The sequence below is a fragment of the Pagrus pagrus genome, assembly GCF_965226575.1.
Source record: "Pagrus pagrus genome assembly, chromosome: 4".
Lineage (NCBI taxonomy): Eukaryota > Metazoa > Chordata > Actinopteri > Spariformes > Sparidae > Pagrus > Pagrus pagrus.
The window spans coordinates 15,084,580-15,106,485 of NC_140188.1; the positions used below are offsets into that span (position 1 = coordinate 15,084,580).

General features: G+C 43.4%; 1 protein-coding gene and 1 long non-coding RNA gene across 4 annotated transcripts in view; both read right to left on the bottom strand.

The window, feature by feature from the left end:
* dscaml1 (Down syndrome cell adhesion molecule like 1) overlaps positions 1-7,344 on the bottom strand; it is a 105,346-nt gene extending 98,002 nt beyond the window's left edge. For all 3 annotated transcript variants that reach the window (XM_084351693.1, XM_084351692.1, XM_084351694.1), the window contains exon 1: positions 7,165-7,344. In XM_084351693.1, coding sequence (XP_084207819.1) covers positions 7,165-7,207 — 43 coding nt within the window. In that variant the 5' untranslated portion in view covers positions 7,208-7,344. The remainder of the gene's footprint in view (positions 1-7,164) is intronic.
* An 11,127-nt stretch (positions 7,345-18,471) lies between these two features.
* Positions 18,472-21,834, bottom strand: LOC311255939. Its single transcript, XR_014622414.1, has 6 exons — positions 21,786-21,834; positions 20,613-20,658; positions 20,127-20,162; positions 19,205-19,279; positions 18,812-18,843; positions 18,472-18,603 (listed from the first exon to the last, which is right to left on the bottom strand). It is a non-coding gene; the product is annotated as an uncharacterized lncRNA (long non-coding RNA).
* Between the last annotated feature and the right edge of the window lie 72 nt (positions 21,835-21,906).

A 21,906-nucleotide genomic window follows, 5' to 3' on the forward strand; every position in this document is an offset into this window, starting at 1 on the left:
TATTTGCTCTCCCCTTTGTTGCTGTAACAATGCAAATGTCACTGTGGTAGGACTAATAAAGGATTATCTAATCTAATTTTATCTTATCTTATATTATGAATCAAAGTTATTTTGACCAGGATAGTCGTCCCAAGCTGTGGTGGATCTCTGGCTGCACATTAAAGAGCAAGCCTTTCTCTAATTGTCCATGTTTACATACATACGTCTCTTTTTTTAATGCAGGTTTGGTAAGTTTTTATTCTCTACCACTTGAAATGGCAGCAGCTGGATGTGTCTACCATTTATCCATTACTTTTACCAATCGATTTCAGCTTCTATGCTCACTTGCTAACAATTTTTCATGGAGAACTTGGTCATGTTGTCAAAACTTGAAGGTTACTGAATAAAAATCAGCATCATATCAACTTGTAATCCCATCTGTGTGTTGGTATTCCACCTAAGCACAAATATGGTGATACTGTGATTTTTTTTTTATCAAATGATAATCTGTATTTATTTAATAATCTGAGCTACTCCATTATCTTTCCAGGTACTACCTTGAAACTGCAGAAGTTGGTTAAAAGTACCCATCTTAGGACATGACTATAGTTTTTAAACTAGTTTTACCTTTTTCCCCTGAAAATGAAGCAATGTCTATTTACTACCCCTCTTCAACTGGTTGTAACCAATTTAATGCAAGAGCAGTTTTTCACATGGAAAAGTGGAAGGGAAAAATTGGAGGAAAGTCCGTAGAAATAAACAGAAATTTGTGCAGCAAGAAATCTGCCCTTTCTCCTTTCCTGGCCTGTAAATCATATCAGGGCCGCTCAGATTAGTTCTGTGATCCCATTGTTGGGAAACCTCTACTTAATCTCAATATGCTCTAAAACTGGACAATCTGTTCAAAGATAAACAAACCTCACACCGTCATCTGACATCATCAAAAATGGCCTCAAACAGCAACAACAGCTAGGATGCAACAACTGAACCTCAGAGGGAAAACCTTTAAAAAGCAGCGGCTTATGATGCGATGGCTAATCGCTTTGTCCTATGGTATGAATTCAGGTCACTGAGTTCACAAACACACACACATGCACGCAAAGACACATGTGTAGCAAGCACACGGAAGCAAGCCCGAGTCTACACCGTGCGGATTAAGGCCCCCAGCGGAAAGGACCATCGTGACGATGACGACCACGTGTCTCATCGCAGTAATGGTTCAAGTTTGAAGTCAAAACATGGAAATGGAATTAGGAGGGATGAGAGAGGAAGAATGGATAAGAAGATCTGAGTAAAAGGTCCACGTTTTGTGACTTGGCAGAAGGTGTTCCCAGGCTGCAGCTGTGGATCACGTACTGTATGATAAGATACAGACCGTCATGAGGTTCTTATTGTCTTGTCCTCCCTGGAGCCTTGGCCTCTTCAGGATATCTGACAGTTGAGGTTTGCAAATGGGACAGCTATCGTCTGATTTTCATATGAAGTACAGTAATCTGCGTTAAGTAGCAGAATAAAGGACATAAACAAATTACCCTACCCAGACTTTCCATGAAATTGGAATGAGATGCAAAGAATCAATGCAATCAGTCAAATATATGTAATCAACTGTGAACGTCTCATGTAAACAACATGAAGCACAATAACCTACTTTTTCCTCTTTATTTGGGCAACATCTAGCCTCAGATGGTTATCAGAGTCCTTTCGTAGCCCCAGGCTCCCTTTCCAGCCTTTCCCCAGTGGAGAAAGACGGAGCAAAGGAGCAGCACTCATCCGATCATGAACCGTATTTTTGATTTCCTTCCTCGCATCGACTACGACGAGGAAGGTCAAAGCGATTTGGGGAGAAACACCCACAAACATCTTCCCAGTCAGCTGAACCCTTCACAATCTTCCTCCATGCTTGTTCCTTTTCTTAACCTTCACTTTTCTTTGGACTCAAATCTTTCTTTGCTGTACACTCAAATACATTTGCACTTTCTTCCTGTTCTTGCAGTGGATATGAAAATGGAGTATGAATATGTATGCTGGAGAAGCAAGGATATTGCCTATGGTGAACCGCTATGCATAATGCAGCTTTTTCTGTCTCATCTACATTCATTCAGACACGCACACACACACACACACACACACACACACACACACTGAGATTCATACCATCACGTGCATAGAAAAACAGGGCTATAAATCCCTCCCGCTCACTCTCTCCTTCAAACACACACACAAAGTCACATAAATACGTTTGAGATTGCACATATATACGTTCATAATAGCGAGTAGATTTTCCATGTGGCGAACCATGTAGCACTACAGATAACAGCACACAAAACACATTCAGGCCGAATAACAGCTGAAGCATTGAAGTCAGTGGCAATACAGCCTTTGCAGTGACGCTACAGCAAAACGGCAGAACATAAAAGGCAAAAGATACGATCATGTCTGATAGAGGGTGCTGCTCATTTACTATACAATGACTCCAGATTGAGATATGCATTAGGGTTGCATGACAATGTGTCTCTCCGCTTTTGTGTGCAGTCAGAAAGGAAATCATTTCTAACACGGTGTCATTGCGCTGTAGTGAAGACAGGAAAACTGCATGGCATGATATTAGGGATGTGAATACACTTTGCATCTGCACACACACAAACACACACACATATACAGGGGAGAGAGCAGGGTAGGTGGTGGTAAACAACCCCTATACACAGTTTGTGCAGTGTCAGTCAAATATTAGGCAGCAGCCATTTCAGCATTTGAAAATTCACATCTCCCACTTCAAAAGGATGATTTCCGCTGTTGAAGTGAGTGTCAGATTTGTAGAGATGTGGGGTTTTTTTTTCCTCCTTTCCTATTCTCCCTCAGAGACAGGGCCATAAATTGTTTGATAGTAAGCAGAGCAAGGAGAAATAGAGAAAGAGAGGCAGAGTGACAGACAGAGTTGATTGTGAGATGCTGAAGTGTGATTGTTGGATTCTTTTGTGATTTCAAGACAGGAGCCTGAATCTTTCTCCGTGCGTAATGGAGAGGGCACCGGGCTACCGGACACCACTGTTGTGCGTAAAACCTGTTGACTGAGCGGTAAACATCCGCGCGTGTGTGTGTGTGTGCGCGTGTGTGTGTGTGTGAGTGAAGGCTTAGTGCAGTCACAATGTTGTTGCTATGGACTACAGCTGTGTGATGATAAACAGATATTTGGGAACAGCTGGGATTGTTTTTTGAGAGTGGTGAGTGCGCGATCGTTAACTTATTACCAAAAAAAAAAAAACTCTCTCTTAAGCGAAAAAGAAAAATAGTAGAACTGCTTGAATAAGCCTTGAAGACAATACCACAACTAAACCATTATCTCATTGGCTAATGTGTTCATGTGTTTCAAGATCAAAAAAAATGTTCACGCTAAATATATGACTTGTTCAGATGGACATGTTCAGTGGTTTAAATGCAAAAAGCGGAGCGCCAACGCTCGACAATGAAAACAGGCTTTGCTCGCCGGAGCACAACGAGGGAGGCGAGTTAACCTGAGAGTGACATGTAGCTATTATACCCGTCTCTCTCCGAGGAAACTGACAGGTAGAGCAGGCGCAGCGGGACTCGGAGCAGGAGAAGTAAGACATATAGAGCCCCCCTTTTCGTGTTGGGATCCAATGGGACTTTTTTTGGAAACGATCGTGCGTTATTGGAGCGATGCGCAATGGATAGATTGTGGGGGAATACTATCTAAATTCTCGATTTTTGTTCACAAACAAATCCTCTCATATAACTTTGTAGGTGTTTGAAAATGATTGAGCTGTGTGTGACCTCGCTGACGCAACAGCCGAAACTTTTACGCACACCCTCGCCATCTCCAAGTTCTGACACAAATCAACTTTTATTGCTTCAAATAGACCAACATAGTCAATCTTCAACGACACGTCACACAGCCTTCTTCACACTAATCCACCCGGCTCTCACACCGTGATATAAAAAGACAGAGACAGAGGGAGAGAGGAAGTTGTTGTCTTCCATCATCCGCTGAAGCCTCAGTTGTCCAACCCAGACGCAACAATCTCTGAGAGCATCGTGCGGGTGTAGCCTAGTAGCCACCAGAGTCTGACTCATACCGCAATTACTGGGCTCCCCCTCAAAGCAATTCTCCTCTAGTCGGTATCTGTTTTGATTCCACATTTACACACAGCCCGTGGTCTGCAACGCCGCAGATGAGCGGCTCAGGCCGGCCTCGAGAACACGCAGGAGCACCTGAAAACACTCTGAACTACACCTGCAGATGGTCTGACAGCAGGTGAGACCAACACTGCACTTCATACTTCATTTGTGTATGATTATGGTCGTGAAAGTTGATGTTTTATTTCATGAAATCGAGAAAAGAAAATGGCACAAGTGATGACATTTCATCTGATCAGATAGACACACACACACACACACACACACACGCGCGCGCACAAACACACAATAATTAAATGAAAAAGGTCCTTGGTCCACAAAATGCACAAATAAAAATAAAGTGCATGCATAAAATAGACGCCAAGGTTTTCTCCATCTCTGCAGGATCAACACTGTAACACAGTCAATATCCAGTTTAATGTCGAGTGTGTGTTGCAGAGGGGCCTGTCGACCGAAACTGGATAAAACCGGAATCACATTAATTGATGAAATAATTATAGCAAGAGCTCTCACTCCATCCCCATCACTCCGCGGCATTTTTTTTTTTTTTTATTTTTTTTTTTACTTCAAATTTGCACAATCACTGTCTGAATCTCCCTAAATCCCACACCAAAGCGACTGTCGTTTTTCTGACTGTCTTAACAATATATTCATTGCTGTAATTATTTAAGCCCTTTCCAGTTTCTCAGGCCCTGTTCTGGCCTATCAGGCCTTAAAAGCAGATTCCCACGCAGCCCTCAGCTGAGTTTGTCTCAATTTTATTTCCATAAAATGACAAGCAGCCTCCCAAATCATGACAAAGAAGGATGAGTGTATCCCCCCTTCCCTCCTCCTCCTCTCCTCCCTCTATCTATCCATCTATCCATCCCTCTCCTCTCCTCTCCTCTCCTCTCCTCTCCCCCCTCCTCTCCGCACTCATGGGTGCAGGTGTGTTGATATGCAGCCAAAGCAAAGCAACAAACGGTCAGTAATAACCTTATGAATGTCGAGTTAATGGCAGAAAAAAAGAAGTGACTAAATTCTCTGGGAAAAAATATGCAGTGGTGTGATCTGAAATATATTCTCATGCTGGTGTAAAAAAGAAAAGAAAGAAAACATAAGCAGAGGAGTGTGTGCCATTCTGGGAGGCGCGGCCAAGCCAGGAAAATACGCAGTACTAATGCATATGCATGTATGATAACAGACCTACCTTTCCCCCCTTAAAATAAAGTTTATTAAAAATCACACACGTCTAAAACACACCGCGGCCACGCGAGGCATTAAGTCGCAGTGGATTCGTGCAGAATGAGCGGAACATGGCGTTGAAAAACAACAGAAAATGGAAGTTTGTTTTCCACTGCGTTATCTACATCTCTCCCATCTCAAGCACTCTTTCCGCTCCAGTGGCTGTTTGCAGCCCCCAACCCTCCTCCTCCTCCTCCTCCTCTCACCACACACACACACACACACAGACACACAGTACATCTCGTTCAGTCACGGGACAGGGCGATGTACAGTGTGTATAATCGAAATAGACCCTGTAATCCAATTACATACAACAAAAACAGCCCAGAAGTCCTCGCCGCAGCTGCAGCCTGGCAGAGGGCACTGCCAAGGCCAATGATGGAGACCAGGAGCACGAAACACACCCACCGCTCTGAACAAATGCCTCATATTCTGACAGATTTGTTACCAAATGAGGTTTTTTTACAATGAGGTGTGTTCAGCTGAAAGGCTCGTGCGTGAAGAAAATGGATGAAAATGAATTCAAAAATTATAAAATCTTGGTTCTTCATTCCCACTGTGTGTTTGTTACGAAGTGGTAGAAATTGAAATGAAACAAAAGAAAAGAAAAGAAGATTGTATGTACAACACAGGCTGACTGGATCATTCTCTCCCATCTGCAGCATTTAGAGCGAAGCCAATCAGCAGAATCTGGTGCCACAGAAAATGGTGGATGAATAATTAGACCAGGGTGATGATAACAACTGAGTCTGCACACACCGACACTCCTACATTTTTTTTTTTTTTTTTTTTATCAAAGAAAATAACAAACTGTGGGCTGATAGACGGCCTCGTCTTTTAAATATCCCAACTGGGGCACATTATCTGCAAATTAAAGGCCAGCGCTCAATACCCCCAGCAACAGTTCACACGTCTCTCATAAAATGTATTGACCCTGGCTGCCACACACACACGCGCACACACACACACACACTGGTGTTTATACTCTATTTCAGTGCTCCTTTCAAAATAAATAACTCATAAAAAGGGTGCTCTAACCCCCGAGAGACCCCCCCCCTCTCCTCCCCTCCCTCCATCCTGACGCGCGCACGCACACACACACTCACACACACGCGCACACTAACATGTAATTCGTGCTGGGACAGAAAAAGTCAGCATATACATTAAACTCCTCTGCCCTCTCGGACTTTTGCGAGTAAACAGCCTCCAGCTGTGGCCAGCATCGGCGCCAGAGGTCGCCCCGTCTATCCGTGCGCGCGCCCGCAGATCCTTATCAGCCTCTCCTTCTATTCAACAGCCTCCATATTCACGACACCTCCACATACTCATCATGCAAAATGCAAATGTCTTTCTCGTCTTCAACGAACGCACTGTGCACTTTTGGAGATCTGTGGCGGCTTTCCCCTCGCTGCGCATCCCAAATGAGGTGCACGTTGATTTTATGCACATGGTGAAGCTTTATGATCAATTTTTTTTTTTCTCAAAAAAAAAAATCATATCGGCTAATCATTGTGAGAACGGGAGAGGAATCCGAGCCCTCCTCCAGGAGGAAAATGAAGGCTTAACCAGGAGAGCATCGTTTCAAAACATAAAGAAAGAAAAAAAAGTTGCCAGTCTTCCTCCAAAAGGTGATTTAGAGTTTGATTTGACACCTCTGCCCCTCCTCTGAGGATTCCATCAATTCAACCCAACACCATTCATCATCCTGATAAGCTAATAAACACGCACGGCCAACTTGAACATCGCACTGGAGAGCGGGCGGCATGCAGATAGGCATCACTCGCAGAGACACATTTTCCAACCTACCTTCTTGCAAAGAATACAGCAGAAGTAAAGTTACAAGCCACATGCCATTAAAAGCAGTTATATTTCGCAGGAATGTTGTGCAGTCCCCCCGAGAAGAGTGCACGGCGCAGCGGTCGGCCAGGCGAGGCTCCGTGCTGGACTGGTTCTGCTGATGCTCCCCGGCGGTCTCTCCAGCCCTGGTTCCACACTCTCCAGCGCCGAGAAACGAGCCGCGGAGAAAGTACCGCCTCTGCTCCCTGTTCTCTCCTCCCCTAACCGGGACAGGCTGCTGTCGCTCCACCCCCGGTATCCTAATGATGCGCCGTGATGGAGAGGTGAGCTGTACGCACTAACGGGGGACCGAGCGGAAACCACTGGGACCTCTGGATTACGCGCACGGGATCGATGCCTTTATCCGGCAGCTCGATGGACTTCCAAAGTTTAAAACGTGCCCTCATACAAGTCATTTAAATGTTCCTTTTACGCAAGGAAGTAAAGAAAACAACAGCCGTTGGAGGAAAAAAGCCTGCGCGTATTTCCCATGCAAATCAGCTCAAGAATTTCCATATATCAGTTGTCATTGTCTGAGCAGCGGTGCGCGCAGGGAGTCAAAGTAAAATCGTCCAGATTGTGCCATTGTAAAGTTAGAAAAGAACATTTCAGAGTGTGGATTCCAGGTGAGGAGGAGGAGGAAGAGGAGGAGGAGGAGGAGGAGAAGCTGCAGCCTCCGTCTCATTCAAGGGGAGAGTGGGAATGCGCTCTGCGCTGCGCACCTGCGTGTCACTACCAACCCTCGTGGCGCTCAAGTCACTTTTATTTAACGCAAACTGAATAGTTTTGACATTAAAACACAGCAAGAGGGAGTGATCGATCATCAGCTTCATTAAAAAAGGTGTGTATCAGGCTAATGCTGTGATCGAGATGGTCGATAAATTCGATCCGTGAATCTCTCCCTTTGATTTGCTCTGTCTCACACACGCACGCACACACACACACACACACACACACACACACACACACACACACAGCCAGGGGCACAGGCAGTGCGCACACAGACGCACTGATCAGGGCCATCTTCGTTGGTTACTGACAACAGAATCACGTATTCTATTAAAAATAGAGCTTAAAATGTTCACAGACACATGGCCGGAGTCACAGACACCCCAAGATCAGAACCAACCAAGCAAAAACCTCCTTTATTCCCACAGCAATAATTCAATTAAACTAGATGCGGTAGCCACAGGGAGTCTGGGGAAATACATGGATACGTAGGGAGTGTGCAGTATACAGTATATTTGTATGGCAGTTGTTGGTGTAAAGTTATTGACATGGACTTAAAGTGCCTGCCTGTGATGACATTAATGATAGCTGCTACAGATGATCTGTGTACTTTTAATGTATTATTATGTACTGTTCTAAAAAGTACTTAAAAGTCACACTTGAGTAAAAGTAAAAGTATTTTGTTAAAATATTACAATACTACTTTAATAAAAGTCTTAATTATCTGATATTGAATGTACTTTTTACTTACTGTCAGCTTTTGAATCAGTGTTCCTTTTGATAAATTAATTTGTGTTACTGTGGCTCTGATGCAGCATGTAATCTGCAAAGTAACTAGTAACTAAAGTTATAAAATAGATGTAAACGTAGAATATTTCCCTTCAAAGTGTGGTGGAGTGGAAGTACAGACAGGCAGAAAATGGAAATACTCAATTAAAGTACCTCAAAGTTTTACATTAAAAAGTAGAAAGTAGAGTACTGGAGAAAGTGTACTTAGTTGCATTTCATTACTGTATGTGTGTTCTGTGCCTCTATAGGACGTCGGTTTTCTGAGTCCAAGTCTGTAAAAAATGGTAATAAAATCGTGAAGAATACTGAGAGGAACAGACAGAAAACGACATCAAACAAGAGGAGTGAGGAAGGAAACAACCTGGAGTGACACCAGCCTGTTTTACATGTATTTACACTGCAGCTCAGCACCTGAGCAGGAGACGGTCTAGAGTGGGAGTACCACTGTGCCAACCCATGTACTGACATGTGGGGTTCTTGTTTTGGACGCATTTGTCTTTAAAGTCACTACAAGTAACATTTATTTTGTTGTTGAGTCTGGCAGCCTCTTTTGGACAAAAGAAATATTTAAAAAAGAGTTACTGCCGTACCACCAGACTAAAGAGCAGCTTCTTTTCTCAGGCTGTGAAACTCTGACCCGGTGACAGGCATAAAGAACAACTATTTTAGTTAAACATAAATAGCTAATCTTCTCGCTGATGGTCTCTTCTGCTTATGTAGATCATAAAGAAGGATCGGTATTAAACTGAGACCAGATAGAAGTTCCTTATAGCAGCTTTAAGGACTCCCTCCACAAATGCATTCAGCCATATATAACAATTCTCCGAAGTGTGTTTCACATGGTTTCTGCAGAAAAAAACAGTACAATTACCATTATTAAAATCTTTCAAACTGCACCTAGTTATAGGTAACATATGCAGATAATTTTCATTTCACAAGTTTAACAGCTGGACACAAGATGTCTCCTACTTGGCTTCAAATCTACACGTCACACTTGCGTTTGCTGAATATTAGACCAGGATTGGCTTCCAAACTACTTGTGATGCCACAGATTATCCCTGTAGCCCCGCCTCTTAAAATCTGATTTCCACTGAGCGCGGAAAAAATTTATGCTTTGAGCAGAAAATGTGAAAACAGCCTCGTCTCGTGCATCATTTTGTACGGGGAAGCTCAAACACTCAACTGTAGTTTCTGACTCGAGGGGGACTTTAATAAAAGTTTACAGGCCATCGTACGTCACTCTTGAATCAATTATTAGGGGGAAAAAACAATCAACTGAATCATGCGGCCTCTGAGATTTCAACACCGCATGGGTTCAATGCTCCTCTGCTTTTTATCACCACTTAGTCCAACACCTGAACCGTCAACGCATGATGAGATAAACACCCGAGCGCAGCTGATTGTTGTTGTCATCCATTTCAGTCCAACCGCAGACGCTCTCCTCATTGTCCACTCAGTCGCACTACTTATCTGACAGCACACACTTTCCACTTGACATAACCTCTGCCATCACTCTCTCCGGGTCTCTCTCTGTAATATAACGTGGTGGGGGTTTTCTTTATGAGTGGCGTAACCAGAAGTAGTCCTGGTTGTGGAACAGAGCTGAGGCAAGCTGTGGCCTCTCTCTCACTCCCACTGAAGAGACGCTGTAGTGTGGCAGGCGAGGCAGCACACTCTGCCTCCACTCTCTATTATGTAACAGGTGGAAACACACACACCCACGCACCCTCTCTGTCTCTCTCAAACAGACCCACGAACGTGCACAAGCGCCGCGACGGTGACAGGGACACATTTAGAGTGGGAGCACTTCCATTATGCATTCTGTACATCCGGATGTAAAATTATTCTTATGGATGGACACATTTGCAGCTGGATGCAGCTGCGAAACCATAGTCCAGGTTTTGAAAGTGCAGCCTGGAGTGTATGAGTGATATGGGTACTCTTGGGGAACATAATCTGCCTCAGCATCGTGTGTTCTGCACCTCGACGCTCCTCTCCCAATGACAAACTGGTCACAGCACCCAACGCCTTGACACTCAAACCGAGCTCCGCCCAGCAGCAGCCCCGCACGCTAACGCACAAAGTCTCTGTCAGGACTTCAAAAGGCAGCGTGGCAAGCTGGTTAAAGGGCTGATGTGAGTCGGCCTGACAGCGCCAAGCAGGTTGTACTGTATGTCAGCCAGTGATCATCATGGGGGCTGACAGGCTGAGCTGGGCCAGCCAGGCCGCAGAAAAGGCAAGCAGCTCCCAGACAGCTCGAGCGACTGTCACCGAGGACAGGACCCAGGACAGGCTGCCACCACACCACTAAAATAAAAATAAAAAATAGAAAAACACAGTGAGGCCACGTGACTCATCTCCATCTCCATCACTCTGCTCTGTCGTTGCCTGGAGATAGGGAAGGAGATAGGAAAGGAGGGGAGTGAAAGGAAGAGAGTTTGTTGACTGAGGAGGAAAAAAACGGGTGAGCAGGGCAACAGAAAGCAGAGGGAGGGGAGGGTGAGGGGCAGACAGAGAGAGTGATGAGGCGGATAAGTTAATGTGGATGTTAATGTTAATGCTCAGACAATCAAAGCTCCCCTCAGGCCCTGACTACATGCTAGGATCATATTAGCGCTAATGTATCCAGTATTAATGCACAGCCCCCGGCCCGATGAAACCTCGGCAAGGTCAGAATTAGGAGACGAAGAGGGCACACGGTGCTGCTGCTCAGCTCTGCGCAAGGTCACCGGGATCCAAACGAGAATGAGGAGAGAGCTGCAGGAACGGGGCTGGAAGAGCTGGAGGCGAATTACCCGACGATGGGTCAAACGGAGGGGTTGTGTTCCTTTAAAGCCACATAATGGCACGCAAAGAACTGCAGTTTTTGTGAAGTGTCAGCCCTGAACATTGTCAAAACCACAACGTGCCGCAGAGCTGCTTCTCCTCAGTGGGGGCCGCCAAGCTAGCTCCGCATGCCGCCGTGTACGAACGAGCCTCTGCATTAGGCTAATATGAATCACACACCGCCGTGCTGCAGTACACTAACGGGAAAGGTGCCGACCAATGGTGTGTGTTTGCCTTTAACCAAGCACGCGTGATTGTTGTGGCAGATGTGTGAGAGTGTATCAGCACATCAGAGGATGTGTGCGTGTGTCAGCATGTGTCTACATGGCGGCAAAGTGCAGGACATATATTTCTGGCTGCTCTCCTACCCTACAGTGTGTTTGGGAGTGTTTGCTCGAGTGTGTACGTGCTTGTGTGGTTTTTGCATGAGAGTACGTGCGCGTGCACACAAGACATCAAGGGGTGTTAATTTATTCAAATGAGCTGGGGAGGATAACGAGAGGATGGGGTGAGGGGCGGAGGTGGTGTGTGTGTGTAGGGGGGCACCTTCTTCTGCTGGAGGTTCAGCTCTCCATTTCTCTCTCTCCCCCTCTCACTTGTTTTTTCACGTTTGCAAATGAGACTATTTGCATGGCTGAGGAGGAGGGAGGCGAGGGAGATGGGGGAGGAAGACGATGAGACTGGAAAAAGAGAAAGACAAAAAAAAAAAAAAATTTGGAGATGGGGAACGGTGCGATTCTGAGGCAGACAGAACGCCCGCAGACAAAAAACACACCGTGCCAGGGCGATACCACCGCTTCCAAGATGGCTGCCGCTGGAGGCGTCCTCTGTGGGACCAACCTAGAGACCCGCTGCTCTCGCTCCGCAGTGGGTGACACACAAACACACTTTCTGACTTCGACTGTGTTCCTCAAGCATAACGAGACAAATGAAATTTGAACAGCTCGGTAAAGGATTAACATTTATCTTTTGAATCTGAATACATTAAAGCGTGAGTCAGGTGGATATGGTTGTGGCTTGTACAGAGATATTGATCAGAGATATCTAGTGACACCCAGTGGTCACAATTAAAGATGTTATCATTAGAAGATCTAATGCTGACTTCTCAAAGTTTTCAAGTAGTGACTCCAATTCAAGGTCTCAGTCTAAAGATCAATAACGGCGAAAGTCTGCCCTGCAGATCAATTCCCTCTCACTTCAGGGAAATTTGATTATTCAAAGAATCTAAAGCAGCGAAGAGAGTTTCTTTTAAAATATCTGTTAACTTCGACTTAAATTAAAAAGAATTTGACAAAATAACCCACCAGACACACTTCAAACCACTGCCACAGTGCACAACACATCTTTTACTTGCTTGTTTCCTCATCATTTTTAAATAATAGGTGCCTTAGCATTGTTCCTGACAAAGACAGATTACCAACCAAACAAGTGGATTTCAGTTGGTTTTGACTAATTGCACATTTACAAGGGAATTTACACAACTGAAGTACAACATCAACTGAAGAGGGCCATGCCTCCAAATCTTGTGGCTGTGGTTCAGCAGTTGACCAGCTCCGTGTCACGATATGTCGCTGTTTTAGTTTTTCCTGATAGTGCCCATAAAGTTCATACGCCTGAGAAAGGTTTAGTCAAATTACAACGAACTAACTGACAAACATAAAACCTGGGGCCAGGCATTATTAATCCAGGACAGGAGTACAGGTTGTTTTCTTAGAGAAACGGCGATGTAAAAATTGCAGTAACTATCAAGTCCAACCAAGTACAGCAGAAAGTGCCGTTGGTTTTTCTGGTTTTTCTGGTTTTTCTGAGCTCTGGCTGCAGTTACTGTGACAGCTGTCTATTAAGACAGGGACTAGATTATTTTGTATGAGAGCATTTACATCAATTTTACAATGACGCTAAGTATATCAAGCCATTTTAATAGGTGAAACCTCACAAAATATTACTTGAGGATTGTTTCCGTTTTCCCTAATTGCTCATCTGTTTAAACTTTTTAAACATACAAACATTAAAACAAGATATAATGTGATAAGAAATTAAATTAGATTTAGATTTTCTCAGGAAGAAGACAAGAAGAGGATTGTCTTTACTGCACTTTACTGGTGCACTGCCTATGTATCTTTTTCAGCTTATACAAAGACAGGTTGAAGTATCTGCATTTTAGGGTCAAAGGTCAAATAATTGGTCATGATTTTTGATAAATGAGAAGCAGGTAGGACATGGGGAAGTCACTGGGGACCCAAAAACCCAGCCCCCTGACTTCCATTAGTCAAAACATTTTAGAGGTAGATTAATGCCATACACCAGTCCTACATACAGAAAGCACTGACAGGTGTGTTCATTCAATGCACACCTGAAGGCAGTAAGAGGGTGAGCTTGTCACAAAGTGCTGTTATTGTACACACAGTAGCGTGGCCAATGGTGGTGAGAAAAACGGCTGGGTGACAAAAAAATAAAGTAACGTAATGATACAAAACGTAGTCGATTAACATTAAAAACAGTTTACAATCAAGGTCGATGTCCTTCAAGGTACTGGTCATACTATAAAACTAATACCTAGTTGGCTATAATAACTGTGCATGTGAAGTCTGTTGTCATATATCAGCACCATACATAAATAAGGGATGAACAAATAAATAAAACTGCTGTTGACACTCAAATCCTTACAGTTCTGGTCTGTTACATCACATTAAGTCAACAATAAACTGATGCGAGAGAGGGAGAGAGTTGGCAGGTGTGCAAGGACGCTGTGGAGCTTAGCTGAGGGCAGACTTTCCATCTTGACCCTCCGTGCTTTGATCTTATCACTTTCCCACGCTTTAAAACTCCTGTACCTGTATATTACTGCCGAACCTGTTCTCCACACACACACACACACACACACACAAGCTCACACACAAACCTACACACAGTACACACTCACAACAACAAAATGCTGCTGCTGAACAACAGAGAAAAGCTTATTTAAGCCTTCAGCTTGAACAACTACAAGAATATGAAACTGAACCTAAATCATCTGTATCTTTTAAGAAACTGTGACTTGTTTGTCTGTTGACTATGATGTTATTCATCTAAACCAGGCAGCGACCACACAGAGAAGGGATCACTGATTCAAATCTGATCATATTCTGTATTTTATAATCAACAAATCCCATTAAAAAAGACCAAAGCAATGAATTGATCTGACTACTAAGCATATCTGTGCAGCCAAAGCCTGATACTGAAGCTTTTTCTGGATTAAAAAACATCAAAAAGCCACATTGTTGATCTGGATGACAACATGTTCCTTCATCACCATGAACATGGACACTGCAGATTATATTTAATTATCGGGTGAATCAAGTCCTCATCTGAAGATATAAGTAAATACAGATTTGTATCTGTGCCCTTGTTTGTTTAAAATGAACCTGACCTGCATGTTTTAAACGTTTCCCTGCCCCAACGCACCTGATTCAAATGAGTGTGTTGTTATCAGGGGACAGCAGAGCTTGATGACGAGCTGATCATTTGAATCAGGTGGGCTGAGGCAGGGAAATGACTAAAACAGGCAGGTCAGTGGGCCCCCAGGGACGGCAGTGAAATACACTGCTTTAAGTACACTTTGCTGATAATACCTACACACGTTTACTTAAGTAAAACTTAATACTTCCACTACAGAATTTCAAGCAACATGAGATGACTCAGAGAACTGCAGAGATCATCTCAACTCCAACTAAAGGTGCATTATTAAAACTGCAAACCTATTTCAGGCCTGTTAAAACTAAACACAGCCACCAACAGAGAAACAGTGTGCCGCTTCAGTGTTTCAGCCGCTTCTCATTAAGTGTTCAGGTAACACCCCGCCTTTTAAAATGTTGGTTCAAATCCATCCACGCAATAAAAACACATTTGATCCACTCTCCACCTGCAGTCGCCCTGATGTCTTCTGCCTCAGCAGTTAGTAGTCATCCGAAATGCTTATGGGAACAGTAACTTATCAGCCCTCTCACACCTGTCAAGCGTGGTCTGCATTTGTTTCTGTGTGTGCATGATGTTATCAGCTCTAGTCAACTGTGTGATAAATGGCCTCTCATGCTTACCTCAACTGCCTCAGCCCTTATGGAAAGCAGCTGACCCGAGGCTCTGAGGGGGCCAACTGGTAAAACCACCTGCTTTCACCACTTGTCCGCGGGCTGTGCTGACTTCTACAGCTCGGTCCTTCATTTTCCCACAAATTCAGCTGAAAGAGCGACGAGAGAAGAAAATACTGCTATATTATACAATACTCAGTTCTTATTTTCTTCAAAAACGCCCCAGGTATCAGGGGAACAAATACCAGCTAACCATAAATATACATAACATTCAACATAGTCTGAGTTACGCCTACTTTACCTTGGTATAACCATGACAGCATCAGTTTCAACATGGCAGTGAATGCACCACAAGGAAAAGTCAGAAAAAGGCAGATACCCACTGATAATTAACTAAGCACTCAATTTTTTTAATCACCTTAAATCACCCTCCAAAACCAAAGAGCTGAGCCCAGACAACGGTCCCCTACGTCAGATGTCGCTCAGACACACACTGCTTTCCAAACACCACTCAGATGGTAACACAATGGGAAGAACCCTGTTTGAAATATCGGAAAGAAGAAACTAAAACCCAAAGTAGATTAAAAAGAGATTATGACCGACCAGAATATCTCTCCTCTGTCAGGGAGCAGAGATAAATCCAAACCAAGCGCAGCCTCAGTGGCCAAAAAACTGGCGATTGAAAAGGGAAGACAAGAAGAATCATGGCAACCAAAAGAAAAACCAAACATATGGTCACTGTTCAACAGGTGAGGCTGAGACAGAGATGCTCCTAGTTTTAATGACTTTAACAATTCCTCCTGAGTTGTTCCTTACTTGAACTAGGGGTCTTATTTATTTTATAAACTGTGATTGTGTTGCTCTATTCTGTACATGTGGTATCTACTGCATGTCCTGGGAGAGGGATCCCTCCTCTGTGGCTCTTCTTGAGGTTTCTTCCATCCTTTTTTCCCTCCTGTTGAAAAGTTTTTCCTCACTTGAATCGAGGGTCTAAGAACAGTGTCGTGATGCAAAAATGATCTGATGTCCGTCAAAATAGTTGCAATGTGATCTTTTGACCACATTCGCGTGCATTTTGATTTGATTTTGACTGAGTTTTTATTGACGTTGATTTGCTGTATTTGAACAATTGTTTATAATATTACTGTTTAGGTGTCCAAATACTATGTTGCCTTGGCGTTTTAAATGTTTTTAATTTATTTATTTTATGTTGTTTCCATGTTAATAAAGTCATTAAATTGTTAAAAGAGAGAGAGAGAGAGAGAGAGAGAGAGAGCAGGGGGTCCTTGGGACTCTCCCGGTTGACAGCTCCTGTCTCTGCCTGTAACGACTTATTTATTCAGGGATAATTAATCAGGCGCAGTTTTGTGCGGGATGATTAATGCGCTTTGTCATCTCTGCTGCAGCGGTGAAAACACAGTGTGGTGTGCTCTGGCTGCCTCTGATGTAACGGGGACGTCCTGTTTGGAGAGCAGGGAGAGGAGCTCGGAGCTGCTGCATGATGGAGGCCTTCTCCTCAACCAAAAACACAAGACTTGCTGCCCTTATCAAGCTGGGACCACCGAGGGAGGTCTGCTGCTGCCCATCTGATATGATTCAAGAAAGTCTCCATTTTTATTCTCCTGTCTCTGTGGTGAATTTATGATGCGTCTACTTGTTTTTATTTCCTTTTCTGATGTAATCTGCAGCACTAACATCACTCAGATTGTCTGATTTATTGTTCCTGATAGCATCCGTGACCATCCATCACAACTTTTTGATTATCAAAGCTGTTTCCCACCTGCCTTCTTGTTTCTTTTCCCACAGTGCTCGGGGTCATATGACTTCCCTCCGTCAGACAGTCAGCGGCTTTCACTTCTTCACCGGCCTGTCGAGGGAAGCCGTGTCCGGGCAAGCGCTTCCTCCTGCGGCCACGCTGGTCTCATGACGCCACCTTGTGATCGTTGTTGTTACCGCAAGTCTGAGGAACCAAATGAGGTGTTCCGATAAAACCGTGGTAAAAACCTTTTGTCATAAAGCCTTAACAAATTTACCACCTTTAAGTGCACCATTTCAAATCAAGCACTGCTGAATGGATATAATATTACACAATTTTTACAGGAAAGCTTTGTTTAAAGATCCTGCAAGTAAAAATGTAAAGTGATGAAGCAAGTTTAATACATGGTAGACATACAGTGGCCTGTTTATGGCATTGAGTGATGTATTTGCTGGCCTTTTCATGGCTTTATTGATAGGACAGCATTGAGAAGTGACAGAAAGCAGGATGGCACACAACAAAGGACCACGGGTCGGACTCGAACCCTGGGCCGCTGCAGCGAGGACACAGCCTCTGCACATGAGATGCCTGCTGTACCAACTGATTTGTCATTTCAGTGCAGTGGACTTGATCCAAGCTGATCAAGTGCAGATCAACAGGTTTTGGACCCGAAAGCTGATGACAGGAGAAGCTTCAGTGATTTACTGCAGAACCTTACAAGCAGACCAGAAGGCAGGCAGGCAGGAAACAGGTCTCGATAACAAAAACTCAAATACTGAAACAGTATCTGCAGGGCTGATGAGGGAGAGTCGAAACAGGTGAGAGCGGGCAGAGTAGGCCAGTTAGATGATGAGAAGAGGGGACGGGTGTGTGGACGGGTGGGGGTATAGACCTTTTTTACAACAGCCATGTATATTGTGGTTTCTGCTTTATATCGTTGCTGTTATACCTCTAAATTGCTTGGTAAATCTAGAAGCATTATCGGCACAATACTTACATTTACTTAACTCAAGGTGGACTTTTCTATTTTAAAATAATGCTGGGTATTTTAATGAATAATGTAATAATAATCCAGAGTAGCAGTGACATCAAATAAACACAAATACATCAAGGTTATGTACACTTTATTAATACAAAAGCCTTATATTCTCACACACATAACAGCATTATAGCACATTCTGGCACTCTCCTGGTTCCCGGCTGGTTCTGCTCAGCTCAGTCCTCTCCAGCAGGCCTTGGCTGTAAACGATAAAGCCGCAGTTGTAATGGGTATCTGGGGATTAAAGCCTGCTAATATACAGTATTTTTCATTTTGTCTCATGTTCAGCTAGTCTGTCACATTTGACCTGAAAGTTTACAGAAGTTAAGTCTGTCATTTTTAATAATCTATACGACCAGCAGATGTCACTATAAAGTCATATTTTATGTCAGCTGTTTGTTTCCTTACCTTGGATTTGCCACAGTTGGTGATCTTGTTGCCTTTAGAGAGAAAAAAAAATAGATGAAGTGATTAGTTTTTCTCAAAGCTCAGAACTATTGTGCTTTTTTTTCAAACAAAGCTCCTCTGATAACAACAATGACAGAAACAGAGCTTCGAGATGGGAGCAAGAGATACATTTCAGATACACCCTTCACTCACTGAAAATGGTTTTAGAGGCACTTTTGTTTGCATTCAGCCGCTCTGTACAGCAACATACTGTATGATAGAATCTCAGCCCGTTTCACACAGCTCAGCTCTTCTGTTTCACACTGTTTTGTCTTCCGTCTGTATTTTCACTTCCTGTACCAGACTGTACCTTTTCTCTCACATAGCCTACACAGGATGTAGTTGTTGACTTACCTGCCAACAGAATGATGGAAAGGAACACAATGACCCCGGCGAAGACCAGACCTCCGACACGTAGTGTGTGGTAGTCTAAAAAGTCACATAGGACATTATCACCACAACATCACTTTCACGTATGGCAACTATTTCTGTACCCCCTCAATTCCCTCTCATTTTACAGCGTCTTAGACTTCCTCCTTCGCTTTCCTTCACACCTTTTCAACCTGTGTGTGGTTTTCTCTTCTCCTTCTATTTTCCGTTATCACATGCACATTTTACTCCCCAGCTCCTGGTACTCCTCCTATTTTGTTCCAACAGATCTGCATTTCCACCCAAGGAACTTTCCCTAAGGACTAGGAACCTTTGGAGGAACTCGTTTCCATCACCGAAACCTAAATTACCCTGAATTAAGTATCGGGGATATTATTTTAGATCATAAAAAGTCCCTGCTCTGATGTAGTACTTTCCAAAAGAACAGGAACTTAGAAGCTGAACATTTCTGATTAGTTGACTACTTGCATTTTATTTCAGCCACCATTTAAAAAAAATCTGCAGCCACAAACAATTGTTTTTTCTAATGTACTAATATGTATTTACAGAAGAAAGCATGTGACCGACAGATGCTATACACATGCAGCAGACTAATTCGCCCTATTTGAGGGTCTTTAGACAGCCAAAGGGACGCAGACAAAAATGAGAAGAAGGTTGCTGCTTGAAAAGTAGTTCCTGGTACTAAAAGTTCTGGGTACTTTCAGGAGAAATGCAGCTTAAACCTCCAACATGCCTATTGTGTTTGCCCACCTAATCTCTGTGCTGGCAGAAACACCCTTTATTCTGTTCATGCTTTCTACATTCTCTCTTTTTAGAGCGCGGGCACAAAGTAAATATTTAATTTCTTCATCTGAGCAGATATACTTTCAATGTTGCCGTTACTCACCATATACAAAGTCTGCGTCATAGTCAATGTCTGCACCTGGGGATAGACAGAAAATGGACATGGGTAGACATGGTAGTCTCTGCAACACAATACATGGACATCATAATGTAAAAAAGGCTCTTACTTCACTGTTGATAATTTTGGTTGATTTCAGATAAAATCCTTACATATTGGCCCTTTTAAGTAAACTGAGACAACCCTGACTGTGAGGATTATCAGGGGACACCTATTTTAAGTTTCATATTGTTGTTCTTCATTGCCATAGATATGTCTCTGTTGTTAGAGAGACAGTTAATAAGTCATCCATGCACTACTCAGGTACATGATTTACACACAGTTGTCAGTGGTTCTGACTCAGAATCGGAAAACCAAGAACGACTGTGACCTTGAAGGTATTATGTCACTCAAACTGTGTCATGTTAAAGTGGCTGTCTCACTCATCCCCTGTTTGTGGATAATCAGCAGTTCAGCTGCAGTGAAGCTTACCTTTAGAAGACATGATGCCTGGTCTGTGTGTGTTCAGTCGACAAAACTGGAGGGACAAAATGCAAACAGTTAACTAAAGGCTGGTGACAGCAGCAGCCGCCAGCTGGCGATCCGTCCATGTCTGCTGATTTAAATAATTCAACCAGGAGCATCTTGTTTTTATATAAAGACAATTAAAGTATTCACCAGCAGGTCTCTGTCTGAAAACTGTGGATTTGGTTTCAATAGCCCCTACATTTTAATTAGGTTAGAGGCTCGTTTAAATCGGCTTATTCACTTTAGATGAGAGGTGGTTGAAAGGCTCCGAAACTCTACACGTCCTGACAAATTGCCTCGCTGAGTTCCAGACTTAAGAGCAAAATGATTGTCTTGATCTTCACTGAGAACTTTAAGAGGCTAATGGCTATATTGATCCACTCCCCCCCTCCCCTCCCCTCCCCCACCCCATCCTTTCTTTCTCCATCCCTCACAAACACACACATACTTTTCACAAGCCCCTCTACATCTCCTGACCTATAATCATTAACTTACACAGATTAACAGACTAAAAATTTCCCTTGCTGTCTCCGTTTTGTTCGAGCGTGCCACTGTGAATTGTGTACTCGGGTGCTTTCATTTATTATGTGTCGGGGCCTTTGAGTTGCACCACTGCACATAAGGGCATAGCAGACAGTTACTCATTAATATACAACCGCTCCAATAGTCATTAACCTTGAACCTTGCACAATGTGATCCAGGTTATAGATGTGGGCAAGAAAGCGTAGTCCATCTAATAATGCAGAATTGATACCTGATGATTTTTTGGCAGATAACCACAGCACCCCTAAAGTACAGCAATGAATTCAATTAACAAGAGTACTGACAACAGAGTACTATCTGTCCTCTAAACCCACTTTTACAACACATAGTAACTGGAGCATGTGTGCTTTTATATTTTGCTTCATTAAATAATGGAGCAACTTAACTTTTCATTGCGACAATGCCAATAATTTCGATTTTACACAGAAATAAACATTATAGACATCAACTAACCCCTCAAAAAACATACATTAACATTGCAGCCACGAGAAACTTGGTCCTTTATCCCACAGTAACAGTCATTTTAAACACCTGAAGTGCACACAACAGATTGATTTGTATGCACATTTATTAGGAAAGCGAGTTATCACTCACCTGAGCTGAAGAAGGCTCTGTAATACCTCTGTCCAGGTGTGTGTGTGTGGCACAGACTGAGTCAGAGGCAGGTGCGGACCAAGCTCCCACCTCTTAGATCCACCCTCTGGCACCCCCACAC